Source organism: Oxyura jamaicensis, chromosome 6 (assembly GCF_011077185.1).
Source record: "Oxyura jamaicensis isolate SHBP4307 breed ruddy duck chromosome 6, BPBGC_Ojam_1.0, whole genome shotgun sequence".
Classification (NCBI taxonomy): Eukaryota; Metazoa; Chordata; class Aves; order Anseriformes; family Anatidae; genus Oxyura; species Oxyura jamaicensis.
In genome coordinates this window covers 31,268,214-31,283,852 of record NC_048898.1, presented here as the reverse complement: position 1 = coordinate 31,283,852, position 15,639 = coordinate 31,268,214, and the positions used below count along the sequence as shown (strand labels likewise).

Here is a 15,639-nt window from a genome sequence, read left to right as displayed (position 1 = left end):
ATGTCAAAGGGCTTTTTTTAGTCAAGCAGCCTACAGAAAGACCACATTATGGAAGGGAACCCAAGGATGCTGGCCATTGCATTCCTTTGTGATGGTGCATGTTAGCCCTCCCTTGAGATGCCACATGGGCTTAACTTCTAGGATTTTAGGCCTTTCAGTCTACTATTGAATTTCTGCAATTTCCTAAGTCATAAAAACACAGAAATCCAGGGCTACCTCTCCAGAGGTCACCTGCTTGACTTCCCACACCCAGGCATGATCAATTAGACCTCCAAACGAGGCCTGCCTCTGGATGTACCCTTGGATTATGGTATGGCCCATCATTAGATATCTGTTTGACAAATGTTGCTTTATTGTACTTTCTCATCTTGGCTCCAGTTCTTTGGAGTTGTATTTCCTCCAGCCTGACATTTTTCTGGTAACCTAGCTGGTCTCAGGATATTCCAGGCAGAGCATGCAGGGCCTGCATAAAGGAGCATTGCTTCTCCTTTTGGGGTAAGCGATGCTTTTATGCTTGCACTGCCAGATAATCCCCAACTTTCCCTTCATTCCTTGCTTATAATTATGTCACATATAATTACCGCATCCCTAATTTACCACACATGGACTGATTTAACATCTAATCTTCCAAGTGAAATCTTTCTTTGGGCACACATGCACAGTTCATCATTTGGTGACAGTTTTGGCCAGACCTTTTCCCCATGTACGGCAGGGATGTGTCTGTGGGAAATTTGGCTTACATAAGGTGTCTTTTTTTTTTTTTTTTAATCAAATTTTATTGAGGACACAAACACAGCAGAAGCAAACTCCTGTGAGGAACACGAAGGTATAGATCTACAGTGTGTCAGCTGCTCTGCATCATCCCTGCTCTCCTTTCATTAAGGAATAAGCAACCTCTGCCAGTGCTTGTTTGCAGCTGGCAGGCATGTGCACCCAGGCACTTCCCAGGAAACAAAGTACCACAGTAGAGTGTGTGCTGAACTCTGAGTCATTCTTTACACAGTTGCTAGGGTTTTTTTTTCATTCCATGTGTTGCTTCTTAGATTTGACTTCTTGCAGTGGCTCCTTTCCATTTTGCCTCATTATGCACTAAAAGAGCTGTGCCAGGGTTTTGGTTCCTTTCCCAAGCAGAGAGCAGGAGGTGAGAGAACTCAGCAGGGTGCTGGGAGATGGTTCCTCTCAAAGAAATCAAGTGGCTGCCCTTGCCTTTTGCAGATGCCTCTCTTAAGATGCTTTGGCTCTAAGCCCTGCACTCCTCTACTCAGATCTGCCACGTGTGACTCCTGGCATCCCTGCTAGCGTTTGTTGACTTCTGCACCACAACCCCCTATTACTCCTACTACCTAAGTACAGTTTTCTGGGATGCCAGCAGGAATTGCATGTGCAGGTCATCCCCTGACACAGTTCACTGGCCTTAGTTTTAAGCCACCTGGACTTTTAACTTTGCAAAGACGTTGGCACTAGAAAAGTGATTTTGAAGAAAAGTCAGTTTCTGAATTGACCGCAGAAATTACCACTCAAAAGACGGATGTTGAAATAATCTGTCAGTTCTCTTTCATTTATGAGTTAAGGGCATGGAGGTTGAGAATGGTCTCTGTCTGTTTGATAGTAGAGAGTAATAGACTCCATAAAATACTTCTACAAAGTCTCTTTTAAAATTGATGACTTTCTCAGATTGATGAGCAGGTCAAACTTATCTGTATGTTGCTCTTATGACATCATCACTGTTAAAAAAAAGCCACACACACAGAATGGCTGAAACTTTCAACTTACTAAATCGGAAGCAAAAATGAGTCTTTGAGCAACACCCTTCACCTCCTCTACTACAGTGACTTTGTCGTCACCTTTGCAAATGACAGGGACCTGGGCTGGGAAGGAAGGTCAAACCTGCTATGTTCCAGTATACAAGTATTTAATGTAACAGAGACAGGTCTGCAAGGAGAAATAAAATGCATTAGAACTACAGATATAACTAGAAAGACCTGAAAAGCTCAGGATCCTTCTCTCAGCTCTCAAATGGAGCAGCAAAATCCAAGATAAACACTGAAATCAAGCTTAGAGTGCGTGATAATTAAAAGTGTAGCTCAGTTCAAAGAAAAGCACGTTGAATTTTCTCGAAGGTCAACACTCAGAGTGGTTCCTCTCCAAGGAATGTTCTTCTACTGCCAGCTGAATTTTATTTTATTTTTTTTAATGTTAAAGAAACTTTACAATAATCTCCTGAAGGGAGCCTCTACTACTCATACCTATATTCAAACCTTCGCATGCTCTTTTCTGTTGCCAAAACTATTTGTGGAAAGTGAATTTTAAATCAGCATGTGCACGTCTCTGCCAGCACTGCAGGCAGACTAATTCAGTCAGGCAAGAGAAACGCCACAATGCAATCCATGTGAGAATTCACAGGGGTGGTGAGCAGCACAAACTGCAGAAAATTCTTTCTTTACATTAAGATTACATTAGATTAAGACCCATTATCTCAGTATTCTGAGGATGTAAATGAGATTAGCAGCATATAAGTCTTCAATGACTACCTTGAACAACGGTGCCCACCACGCATGGCAAAAAATATCAGTTTAGGATAAATCTAGAGTCTGCAGTTAAACATAACCGAACAATTTCAGCTAACCAAAAGAATTATGTACTATCCACAGTCTGAAAGCAGACTGTCAGTGTGGTTAGTGACAAGTTAATAACCCACCTCATTTCCATCACTTCTCTTCTGCTTTCTTCATATTTCTCTTTCCACTCAGATACTTCTCTTTCCTTGGCCACAATCTTAAACAAAGGAAAAGCAAAAACAAGTGATCCATTAAAGAAGAAATTAAATAAGTGTGCAATCTATGAATTTATATCCAATTCTAATTAACAGAGGTATACTTTTCAAATGTATAATGGGTTGAAATATAAGCATCCCCAATGATTTTTTCTTTTACAGACTTTAAGATACAATTCAAAAAGTTCGGATGTGAAATCATACTCATTTCAAAAAACTAACTTAGTGAAGTAGACACAATGTTGTCTCATGTTTCACCCCTGATCCTAACAAGGACACTTTTCAAGAAATACTACATTACTCTATACAATGTCTGATTCGGAGACCTGAAATAGTTTTGTACATGGCTTTGGAATATGGTCCCATGATTTGTTCTCTAAGGGGGCTCTACAGCATCTGCATGCATGTTTAGGGCTGACTGTCCATTAAATTTTATGCTCAAAGGACTGCGTTCCTTCGTGCTGCTTTTGTTCACACACTCTATCATAAAATTTGGAACACGGGACTGTACCATTTTTTCTAATTGTTAGACACTGCAACGGGCTTCATAGAGAGGGTGGTTGACACCCCGTACCTGTTGGTGTTTAGGAGGCACTTAGATAATGCTCTTAATGATATGTTTTAATTTGGTGTCAGCCCTGAACAGTTGAACTGGATGATTTTTGTAGGTCCCTTCTACCTGAAAGTATTCTACTCTATTCTGGTACTAGCCAGACTAATTTTTTCATGTATCTTTGAAAAATACTTATGATTCCTGTTTCCAGCATCTAACAATTTTTATAAAATTATATACCAATGTAAAGAGACACAGAATACAGTTAAAAGCAATAAAGATTCTTTCTCATATAACATCTGATTTTCATTTACATCAAAAAAAGTAAACTTACAGTGTAGTGCCATTTGCTTTGGTAGCCTCTAGCATGTATAGCTGTAGCGTGGCTAAGAATAGTCTCAAGAATAGTAAAAGTTACCATAATATGAAAAATTTGGGAGAAAATATGAAAGAGAAAAGTAAACCACAAGGGACACATATTTCCTTTTCTAAATTCTGAAAAATTACCTCTGCTCTGGCCAGTCGTAGTGCAGAGTCTAAGTCTTGCTGGGGGTAGAGAAGACTTGTGGTGCTTTCTGCATCTGAGGTGCCGATCCGGGAGTACAGCGCACTTTTAGAGATGGAAACATCTGCTGGGATAGCAGGTTCTCTCTGTGTGTTTGTTTTTTTAAATACAAAGAAACGAACCATTAAATATGTGTTTAGCTAATGTTTTCTGGGTGCTAGGCACCAGGATCCTGAGCTAGGACTAAAAGCCGGTGCACTACTAAATTATAACAGCAGTAACACTGACAAGGAAATTTCCATTTAGCAACGATAAAATAAACATTTAAAATCCATGGTAAGCATCCGAAGGGCCATATAACTCTTACTGGGAGAAAATAAAGATAGCACTTTGTCCCCAATATTTTAAGGTTTTATTTTAGACAATTTACTACCTTCTGATGCAGAGATTTCATGAAAACATCCACAAGAAATGCACATCAGCACAGGAAACTAGAATTGGAGGCAGAGAGCTCATTACAGGGAAATATGCTTCCATAAAAATAGATGAGATCAAAAAATCAGAAGAAAGTGGATGTCCCACCTTCCTAGTTCTGCCATGGCAGTATACCGTTACCTATCATAACGTACTCTTTCATAAGAACTGTGAATATAGAGGTGATGTTGTTGCCCTGCTGGTATTTAAGCATGCGATTAGTATGTTAAATGAGGTTTTATTTGCAGCTGCTGCTCTTGCTCATGTCGTTGGTCCACACTGACTCAGATGGAGAGTAGCATGTGAAATGAGGAAGAGAGCAAAAGAGTTACGGGAAACTAAGATGCGTCATCTCGCAAACACTCCACATATAAACAATTCAAGTTACAGTGCATTAAAACCAAGAAGTTTATAAAAGACAGCTAGGAACGTGCTAAACAAAAAGCACACATCTTGAGACACCATGTGCAGCAGACCGACGGTCTGGATGTGTACGCTTTGCTGCTGGAGCAACAGCAGTCTCCTTGTAAGCACTCCGTAGCATAACGCCTCTCCCCTGAACTTCTTCCCCTACAGCACTTCCCTCAGAGCAGACCCTCTGTATCAGAGGCACCACCACAGCTTTTTATGTCCCTCTGTCCCCTCCCTATGCTTCCCACGTTGTGATCAAGCAGCTAACTGGCCGTGCTGATGGCCCGGCTGGGCCCTGCCTTGGGCTGACTGGGAAACAAAATGTCCTCCCTTCAGCTGCTGGGGGGCACAGAATAATTTTGGGGTGGAGGTGACCGTATCCCTGTTGCTGGGATTTAATGTTCTCCTCTCTCAAATAGGCATGAAACTCACCAAGGAATCGGAATTATGGGGGAAGGAGGAGGAGAGGCCACAGCCTGTGTCTGAGGAGGCAACCTTGAAGCCCGCTGGGCCAAGGCTTTGCCACTCGTTTTATTGTTCACTCAGAGACCCAGGAGTGGGTCCCCTGCTCACCCACAGCCTTGTGACTCCTTCCCTATTAGTCAGAGCATTGCATAAAGTCAGATTTCTGGGGCCAGCCCGAGTTAGCAGGATTTTATGGTTGCTTAGCACTAACAAAAGGGCAAGATAAGGCTTATCTATGGAGAAACAGGGCCTGCCATGTAGCTCTTGCACTTAGTGTGTAGATATTTTTAATAATTATATATATCTATAAAGATAAAAATATTTTATCGTTAAAAAGTGTTTTTATTACTATTTCTATTAATAAAACAGGAGAGTTGTAGCTGCTTGAAGCACAGGAACGTGAAAGTGAGTTAACTAATGCGTGAATCAAGGCTCAGCCCTCCTCCCCACAAGGCACACACAAACAGATCTCATTTATAGCAGCAGCACATGCTTTGTATCAATGCAGTTGAAGGTAATTTTGTCAGATGCTATTCCATAAATCCTTCAGTTGCTCACAGCATTTCTTGCATATCCTCAGAAAGGTTTTGCAATCCTTTCTGAACTCTCACATCACACCTTACTGAAGAAGCTGCCTTAAAAATTACACGCACTGCTCATTCTAGGAAAACACAGGAACGGATGTTATGGATTCCACATCTGTGGGCAACATGAGGATACCACATCAGCAATGTTAAAAGGCCAGACAAGAAAATTCAATTAGAGCACTAGTAAGCTAAACAGTACTTCAAAACACCATGCTGCATGTTTGCTTATATAGGAGTCTCACTAATTTGCTCTGTGCTTTTGTTCATTTTTAAACACAGGGGTCATTTGACTCAGTACTTCTAGTATTTAGTGCAGGCCATTCATCTCTTTTTGTAGCATTTAACCACAAACGCACAAATAATCAATTCCAACACAACAAGGAGGTGCAACCTCAGTTCCAGGGGATTTTCCTACCTCAGCACAAGATCTACCGAAGTTACAGAGCCTGTATTCTTGAAATTATCTCCCAGTATGCTACAACTATGCAGGAAAAAATACATCTGGGACACAAACTCAGGCATCTGCGTATATGCATATATACAAAAACACATGGTGCTGTCCACAGATCTCAGTAAAGGTAAAACAGGCAATAAATAAGACTACTGCTGTTTAAATTCTGTATTCTAGCTTCAAAAAAAAATGTACTTAATTTCCTCCTCAAACATGAAGCAAGAAAAACTGAGAGATGAAAAAGAGCTATTAGATCATCAAAGCTGCCCTCCAAAGAAAGGCCATCCTGAAGATCAATCTATTGAACTGTATATATCATATTTCAAAAGCCTCCTGCCACGTAATTTGCTGGATCTCATGAAGAGATTGCTGGAAAATACTCATTGTGGCACAGGAAACACAAATTTCCTTAAGCTCATACAAAAATGTGTCAAAGTAACTGCCAACATGATGAAGATTTTTAAGGAAAAAAGAACATTTAAAGCATTTAATACATACTTATGCATTTTTGTGTATTGGACTCAACAACCCACTGATAAGTTTTTTTCTAATTTTCTCTTGCATTTGAGTAAATTGTACAAACGAATAATATCAATGACATGCTAGAAAACTTTAAAATTTCCCTAAAACAACTACAAAAGTTCTTAGAACTTAAGCAGTTAGTTGAAATGCTGGCGGTTACTGGTCCCACGAGTATTGTCCTGACTTTGGAAATACTTCACACAGGTCCCAGCTGGGCTGCTGGCTTCTCTCTTTGGCAGGAACATAACAAACCCTCTGTCAGAGCATCCTGTACTGGTCTTTGTGGTTTTACCTCAAAAGCCAATTTTACACAGCTCCAAACTGATGTCCAATTCCCTAGTTGATATTTTCTACCTCCAAATATTCCTATCATCAGAAAATAAAATAAGCCAAAAGGATGACAGTCAGTGCTTTCAGTTCAATGCCTAACTGCCAAGATGGTAAGCAGTTAATTGGGATAATAATAAGCATAGGGATTTATAAGTCACCAAACCTCACGCAGAAAGATTAGAGTCTGCAGGGAATTACTACTAAATGTAGGTCACTGCGATCTTAGTGTAAATATTTGAGAGCGCAGTGCACTTCCCCTTCTCTTCCAGCACCTTTTACAGAAACCAGATATCTGACCAGCATGGGAATAAATGCATATTGATTAACCAGCTGCAGTTATCTTGCTTCAAGAAGGTCAAAGTGCAAGAAAACGAAGAAAGGCACGGCAATGAAAATGTTAAGCAGTTTTTTATCATACTGTTTAGGGAAATATGTATTTAGCCCTGCTGAAAATTAGCTTACCCTCTAAGGCACTCACACACTGTCTGGGTGCATATCAAATGATCTAATCTTTTAACTAATTGATGCATGTGCACACAGGGCAATGGAAGTGTAACGAGCCCTGTTTATGCTTGCAACTCTATTGAAAAGCAAGTAAAATCCAGGTGTAAGTTCTCTGCATGTGGTTTTACTAGAAAAAAATGGTATACTTGTCTGAAGGAAATAAACCTCTCTTACTACCAGGAGAGCATCCCAAAGTGTTGATACTCTAATCCCATTTGTCCCTATGCCTTGCCTTTCAGTTTCTCTCCTTTACTTATTTCAACACCCAACTCTACACCACCTCCGCACCTGCAGAGTGGCTGACACAAACCCAAGTGGCTCTGTTCAAGTTGCACCTACAGAAAAATGACCACAGGAGGAGTAAGGAGGACTGTTTGTGCTTGTTAGCCACCCGGCAATGGCTTAGCAAATGCTAAATGTAGTTATACAACGCGAAGGAAAGAACTGGCCAGCCAACCAGACGGGAAGCCTGCCAGGTAGTATCAGAACTTAAGTCGCTGCAGTTGTCTGCTGGATCCTATTATATGTAATCCAGGCCATCAGTCACTGTAGGTCACAAGGTTTGCCATCACAGGCTAATTTAACATCAGCATCCTCTCACCAGAACAGTAAAGCTACCTGGGGACAAAAGTCCTTCCCAGCCTAGCATGACATCCATATTATTCAGCTACAACAAATCCTGTGACTGGGCTGAGACAGGGCTGTGGGAATGTCCCTGTGCAAACCCAGTGAGGACCACATGCATCCCTAGAGCCGTGCACAGCACCACTCTGAGGAGGCACTAGCCAGCATGCCATACAAGTGGCAATGAGAAAAAAAGCTCGAGATCTTCATGAATAAAGACAAACTGTGTTAGGGAGGCCTTCTTCCTCAGGAACAGCCCTTCCAGACCTGCTGCAGTCCCATTCTTCAGAAGCCTGAAGGCAGGGTTGACTGAACTTCTCACCTCTGAACCCTGGGATGCGTGTGTACCTATTTATTGCCTTAGCTTTTGTTAATTCGGCTGTAGCAGTACTCCACAGGTGGAGCAGGTGACAGCATTTCTGTGCGTGGTACTGCTTTCAGCATGCTCTTCTGTGTCACGCTTTGGTGCGCCCAGCTTTGCACTGCACTCTGAGAGCCTTAGTTACCTTGTTAAAGTAAAAGCAGCACTGTCTTAGTCTGAGCACACAACACACACACGGCAGACACAAAACAGATACCTCGGCATCTAAGGAGCGGAAAGAAGACAGGGTAATCTGCCTGGCTAACTTCAGTGCTTCTATCCTCATTGCAGCAAACTCTAACTCCTCCTGTCAAGTGTTTGGTTACGAGCAATCCACAAAAGAAATGTATTCAGAACACAGCAAAAATGTTGAACACATTAAAAAATTGAATGTTATATTTTAATGTAGAATTCTGATAATTCCTGGGTGACAAACATGTCCCATATTCCCTTCACGTCCGGAACATTGGTACAAAATGCCTGTCTGTGGTTAGTTTTGAGAGAGCCATACAGGCAATTTTTATTAGGGGGTAAGTATGGATAACGCTTTGGGTAAAAATAAATGTTTTCTGCAGTTAAAGCTGTTTTTCACAGACTTCTCCCCTTTCATTCTCATTTAATGTGAATTTATGCCAGCTGCCACTTTCAATTCAACCTTTGCCATTTTGAAATTTCACTGTGAATATTCTACAAAATATGTCCTGACACACAGAACTGCTCTGCAGATGGATTTGCTTTCCCTAAAAGAAACCATGCCAAATTCTGCATTAGATAGATTACTAGAACAACAAATCATCATTTTCATTCCAGCAGTATTCAGATCTTCATCTCTGAAAATGCATTCAGACCTATTAAGGTCAGGTGTCAAGATAACTCTCCACAAGAGTCCTGTGTTCATGCTTTATAGGGTTAGGGTTTTACAGCTGCTTCATAAAGACTACTGCAAAATATATAAACATCAGTGGTATGGGATAGCTGAAACCGTCAAGGAAACTTAAGTTCAATTTTATGTATTATATGAATTAAAGTAAAATCTTTCTGTTCCTTCGGTTCCTGAAAGGCCAAAGTTACTTTGGGAAGAATTAAATCATTGTTTTCCTTCCTTTCCACCTCCACTCCAAGTTACCTCCCACCCCTTTCCGACAAGGTAAAGCATTCTCTGCCCATGTAAAGACAAACTTTTAAACTCAGGAAAGAGTGACATCTATATGGCTGCTACAAACCTGAAGTTTCTGAGCAAATACTGGTGGGTTCTTTTCTGCTAAGTCAGGATCTAGATATTCAGGCTGATCACATATTGAGGTTTTCTTAGATATCCTGTTGAGAAGAGCATCAGCAGAGACAAAGGAGTCTTCAGGAGATGTCTGGGGGGTAAGAAGGATATTGAATAAATAATGGAGATTGCCCAAGTAATTCAGGCTGAAAACAACAGACAGGTCTGCAAATCATTGATTCCTACTAATTTCATACCTCACAGAAGATTTTCTTTCTCAATACACAGTTCATAGGTGTAACAGATAAACATCAAGAATAATTCTTCCTAATTTACTAAGCTATACCTAAGTTATGTTCACAGTTATAAAATGACCAGGATAAAGACATAATATGAGGCTAAAATGAATTAGGACATAAGCTAGACCTCTCAGACCTGAGCACCCAAGGCTCCATACAATAAGAAAACTCTTCAAGCTAATTAAAATGCTTTGCAACGCTGTATCAACAGCATTGTTAAACAGTATAAATTATGCGTAAAATTAAGGTGAGCTTATTCTCATTCTGCTCTTCAGTAAATCACATGTTGTCATATAACTTAACAAGTCTAGTGCTGTAGGCATATATGAAACAAGTTCTTCTGGAAAGTGGAAGCCTTAAAGAAACCTTCTTGAACCTGAGACAGCGCTCTAAAGTCTGTATGCACTGCAGGCTCAAGAAAGGAAGAGGCCACTAGGAATTAAAATCCAACCCAAATAAGCCACTGAAAAAAGTGATTTAACTGGAAGCTGGGCTGAGTTCTCAGGGTCAAAAAAAGGTGAATTTTAAATTATCAGCATCACATAACAACACAATTAACAGTTTACAAGAAAATGTGAAAGGCCACCTGTTTTGTCCAACAGGTCATTTTGTAATTTTGAAATCTTACACCACATACAACAGAACAAACCATGTCTCTATGTTTGTTTTAAAACACCCCTTTTATGTATAAAATATATCTGTATATATCAGGTTAAAGTACAGTGTAAAAAAACCTGTATAATAAAAAAGCACTTCAAAATGTCAGCTTGGGATAACCGATCAGAAGAGCATTTAAGCTATGGGAAACTTCTTACGCATTCCATCAGTTCCAAACTATCTCCTTCATTTAGGTCCTACCACAAGCTGTTATTAAGATCTTTAAGCATTAGGCTGAGTTTTCACTCTGCTTGCAAGATCCACATGTTCTGCCTCTTGTATGACATTAATTTTCTGCTGGAGAATGATTCCCAAGCTCTTAAAGTAAATTACTTACTATTTCAATAACCTCTGGAGTTGTTCCTAGGGTCATGGGCTCCAAGTCTTTCTGTTTTGACATGTCTGGGGACTGTAAGTGTGCCTCTTGGCTCGCAGTTAGGACTCGGGAAGCTGGATGTTGTATTTTTATTCCAGAGGATTGTTGGGCTTCAGGGTCTTCAAAACTTGACCTGGAAAGGGATTATGTACAAGCTTTCAGGATGGAGCACAAGGCCTTCACACTATTCTGCTTCTGGTAACACCTAAATAAGTCCTCTTTGGTAATTTCATGTGTGTAAACATAAATATTCTTTCAACTCATCTTTCTCCCATTATATCTCATAACACTTTGCAATATCCTATAAAGCAGCACACTGGAGCCATCTAAACAAACCCAGTTCCATCAGAAAGGTTACTCACATTCCTTAAATATTTCTCACTTGCCTTTTTTACCCCTTTCTCATTGTGACCTAAATCTCTCCCAAGAAACAATTTTTCATAAGAACAGATGTCCTTAAAGAGCAAAATTTTTGGAAAGCAAACACAACCCACACATCCTGTTCTGGTGAACTAGACTCATTGTTTAGAACCTATAGCTAGGCAAGTCCAAGTGACAAGTTGCAATTAGATGATTTTTAGATTGAAATGAAAACGACCTCATTATCTGAGAGTAAAAATGTAAGAAGGAAGCCATAGCCTAGTGGAACAGTTGCCACTATAATTCTATTTGGTAAGAATATGAAGAAGAAATACATGTCCTTAATCCTTCCCATTGCACAACTTCTGTACCTTTGCCCTCTGTTCTCTATCATATGTGTACACAGATGGGAATCTATTTATAAACAAACAACTCAGCAACACAGAAGCAGAGAGAGGAAGAACTGCCTGCATGCGTGCTAGGATGGCAACTCAGTTCCCTGACACCCTTTTCCATTGCTGAATTTGTTTGTGGTGACATACCCTGAGCACGGCGTCGTGGAATCAGACAGTCTGACAGGAGGCGATTTGACTGGGCTCTCTTGCTGTGCATCAAACATTAGGTACAAAGATTGTTTCTTCGGGGTGCTGTCATCCTGCTGCCAACAGGAAAAGAAAGACTCATTAACCAATTCAGCCACTCCCAATTAAGTTAATTCACTGCTTTAAGTGACCAAATGACTTGACAAGCAGCTAACAATATAGGACTGTAATCCAGCCCATGCTAACTGATAGAGATGATCCCTGTAAGGAAGAAGCCATTACAGAACGTAACCTAAACAGTTCATTCTTTATAACGGTTCTTCCTCTCCCACTTTGGAGTTCAGTAGGCAGGAGGCACCTGTTGACTGACAGTTACCAAAATATTCATTGAAATCAATACTTTTCTCATCAGTTTATGCACCTGACATACACATTTGATTTTTTTTTTTAGTCCCCTGTGGATATCCCCCCACTGAATCTATTCAAGTTATCAAATGCATGAATTAAATGGAAGGCCAAACAACTGATAATATATAATACTGCATTCCATATTTCACCTTCATTCTGAATTCTGTCAGGATTCCCTCCATCTTCTCAAAAGTTTTACTCTCAGCTTCTTAAAATAGCTCAGTAGCTGGTGTAGCTCTGTACTCTACACTGCTGGGACTACCGCGTTGCTTTTAATCTCCAAAAAAAAAGAACTACTATGATACTAGCTTAAAAATTAAATAATAAAATGGAACAAGCTCTACAAGATATAGGCCAACAAAGCACATGCAATTTACCCCAGTTTTGCCAATTTAAAGGAGCTGGGTTTGTAAATCTGCTTCAGGCACATTATAATTAATTTAAGGGGTAGTGAGGTTGATGGCATTATCAGGATGGTGGGTTATGACAAGGGAATGCAAATGAATGGAAATGGAAGTGAGAACTTACAGGCACAGAGGAGCCAATTTTCTCCATATATTCTATTTCGTATGAGTTGCCATATTCCAATTCTGTAACAGAAACAAAAAAGAGCCATTAAATACATGCCATGAATTAATTTTTGCGTAAGTAAATGAGAACTCTCATTTACGAGGGCCATTCCCATTCTGAAATTTTAATCTGATACTTTTCTATGAGATATTAAAAATAGAATATACAGAGAGAAAGCAGATGTACTTGCACTGATTTTCAGCAATCAATCTATGACACATATCAGGCAAATGGAGTTGCCTGAAAAAATTCTGCTTTATCAGCTTGCCCAAGATTCTGCCTCAGAGCTCAGAATATTAACAAAGTTTCAGAGCACTTCCCGAGCAGATAACTTTCCCCTATTGTGTTATCTTATCACAGAAAACACATTTTTCAATTATTTGTAATGCTGATTCCAGTTTCCTGTGACGTACAGAAAAAACAAGCTGTTGTAAAGTAAAATCACTTCTGTTTCTTAGTGTATATCATACAGTTCTTAATTAAGAAGGACAACTGTGGTATCACTTGAGATAAAAAGATGTGTAAAATACCTGCATGCTCAGTGAACAAGAGGTGAGACAACGGCCCAGTTTACTTGGCTGCTTTTGTGTTTAAGTTACGGAGGAAAAGCCTGAGGCAGGAAGGTTTACAAAGAACCCTAAATCTAAACCCTAATAAAAATGCAAATCTTTACTGCTGCTGCACTTCTAATCTCCTAATTGCACTAGAGGGAATAACCACCATTTCCCTTCAATCCGTGGTCACCAAGTAGTGAGCTGATACAGAGGAAGACAAAACACAGCAAACTAGACAGGAGAGTGGCCCTTGCTGCACCCAAATAAAAGCAGACTTTGTTCAGTGACACCTTAACTTAAAAATTAAAAGCATCATTGATTTGTCCTAATTCTGTATTTCACCCTGTTGTCACGAGTCTAACGGTAACCATCATTAGAACATGGGTTCTTTATAAACAAAGCAGCCCTAAAGATAACCCAAAGATAACCTCTTTTCTCCATATATAATCCATATATTATCCAAAGATAACCATACTTGCGATGCTTTGTTTTGAATAAAAAGCACCAGGGAATACAAGAAGCCCCAGTCTACCGATTTTGGGAAAGAACCACTGAGGAGGAACAGCCACAACCTCGCAGTAACTGACCTCTGGGAGACATTAACAGTAAAATGTCTCAGTGAAGACACTGCTGTAAGAGCAGGCCCCTCAGGTTGAAATTCCTGGCACCGTCTGTTTTAATGGCAATCAGAAGCCAGGTTAAGACGGACAACCTCCAGGCACCAGGCACAAGCCTCTACGTAGTGAAAGCAAAACCAACCCTGAAGCACGGAGATGGTAACAACCGACTGGAGGTAGTATCGCAGAAGAAGCGAGGAACCTGTCTTTGTGTATGTTATTTACCTGCACGCAGCCCAGTGAGGTGCACCACGGGTGCTTGTGGGCAGCTTCACGACCCCAGAGAGCCACGAGTGAGCACAGAGGCATGCTGCACAGGAGGCATGCCACCACCATCCTCTGCTGGCACAGGTGGCCCTGATCCTGCAGCTGCCTGCAGCACGCCTGGCATTTGCAACCCCAACTGACTTTCGGGACAACACATATTTAACTTACTGATTTCAGACAGCAGAAGACAGATGGAAATACTTCAGCTAGGAACAAAAGAACAACACGGCTTGCTAAACACAGCTTGTTTGATCTCGCTCGTCTCAGAAGTTTCCAGCACAATTACACACCTCACAGATGCCTCTCCAAGGCATCTCTTTTAAGATACCATCTCCCCTCCAGAACCTTAGGCTCCAGTTATCTCTGCACATTTAAATCTACGAATGCCCAGGATACCCTATGAGGTAAGATAATTATCTTCTATAAACGCATACAACAGACTTACTACGTCCTCCAACTCCTCCTACAAATTACATCAGAATTTTCTGCTAATAATTACTGCTAATTTCTGGTCTGCGAAACACAAAGAAGGCAACAGGGATAAGCAGAGCTCGCAACAGACAAGAGCTGGATGTCCTGGCTGACTCGGTGGCTGGGCTGTAACCAAAGCAGCGTTGGGTTACAGGACAGCAGTCACACCAGCATCTGGGAGGGGTAAAAATATCTGCACTGACAACAGCACTGGGATTACTCATGCGGCTCTTGAAGCAGCAGGAGCAAGACTGTCACGGGAAAAAATCATTATTTTTAAGAGATCTGAAAAGCGGAAGCATTGTTGATTATAATTAGCACGTAATCTGAAACTGACTATACCATGCGGCACACATGAGACAAGACAATTAGCATTTAATTAGGAGCTTTGTGCACTTTCTTCTACCTCTTTGATAGCTCAAATGATTGCTTTAGAGTCTTTCTTGCTCTTCTTTTGTTCCAATTCCTTCCATAAAATTAGTTTTTTCCCAGATTTTGGTGGTTACTTTCTAAAAAATAATTTGTGTCTTAAAAATTTCTTGTAACACAAGTTAAGCGAATCTGCTATCTAAAACTTCTCATCTGACTGTAAAACCGAATGGATTTACCCAGACTGAACTACTTATCTGAACAGAAGACTCAACAGATTTCCAACAAGTCCAGGCCGTGCAAATGCATGAGCATGTCCTTATGAACATGTGTGGTCCCATTAAAACCAGGGTGACCATTCATGCCTTTTAGTGTC

General features: G+C 40.5%; 1 protein-coding gene across 10 annotated transcripts in view; it reads right to left on the bottom strand.

Moving 5' to 3' along the window:
- TACC2 (transforming acidic coiled-coil containing protein 2) overlaps positions 1–15,639 on the bottom strand; it is a 128,111-nt gene that overhangs the window by 10,468 nt on the left and 102,004 nt on the right. For 6 of the 10 annotated variants that reach the window (XM_035329400.1, XM_035329408.1, XM_035329405.1 and 3 more), the window contains 7 exons: positions 12,944–13,005; positions 12,008–12,123; positions 11,067–11,238; positions 9,784–9,924; positions 8,778–8,867; positions 3,834–3,977; positions 2,699–2,775 (listed from right to left, as the gene is read on the bottom strand). In XM_035329400.1, the coding sequence (XP_035185291.1) occupies positions 2,699–2,775; positions 3,834–3,977; positions 8,778–8,867; positions 9,784–9,924; positions 11,067–11,238; positions 12,008–12,123; positions 12,944–13,005 (802 nt within the window). The remainder of the gene's footprint in view (positions 1–2,698; positions 2,776–3,833; positions 3,978–8,777; positions 8,868–9,783; positions 9,925–11,066; positions 11,239–12,007; positions 12,124–12,943; positions 13,006–15,639) is intronic. The other 4 variants (XM_035329406.1, XM_035329407.1, XM_035329409.1 and 1 more) reach the window with 2 other exon arrangements.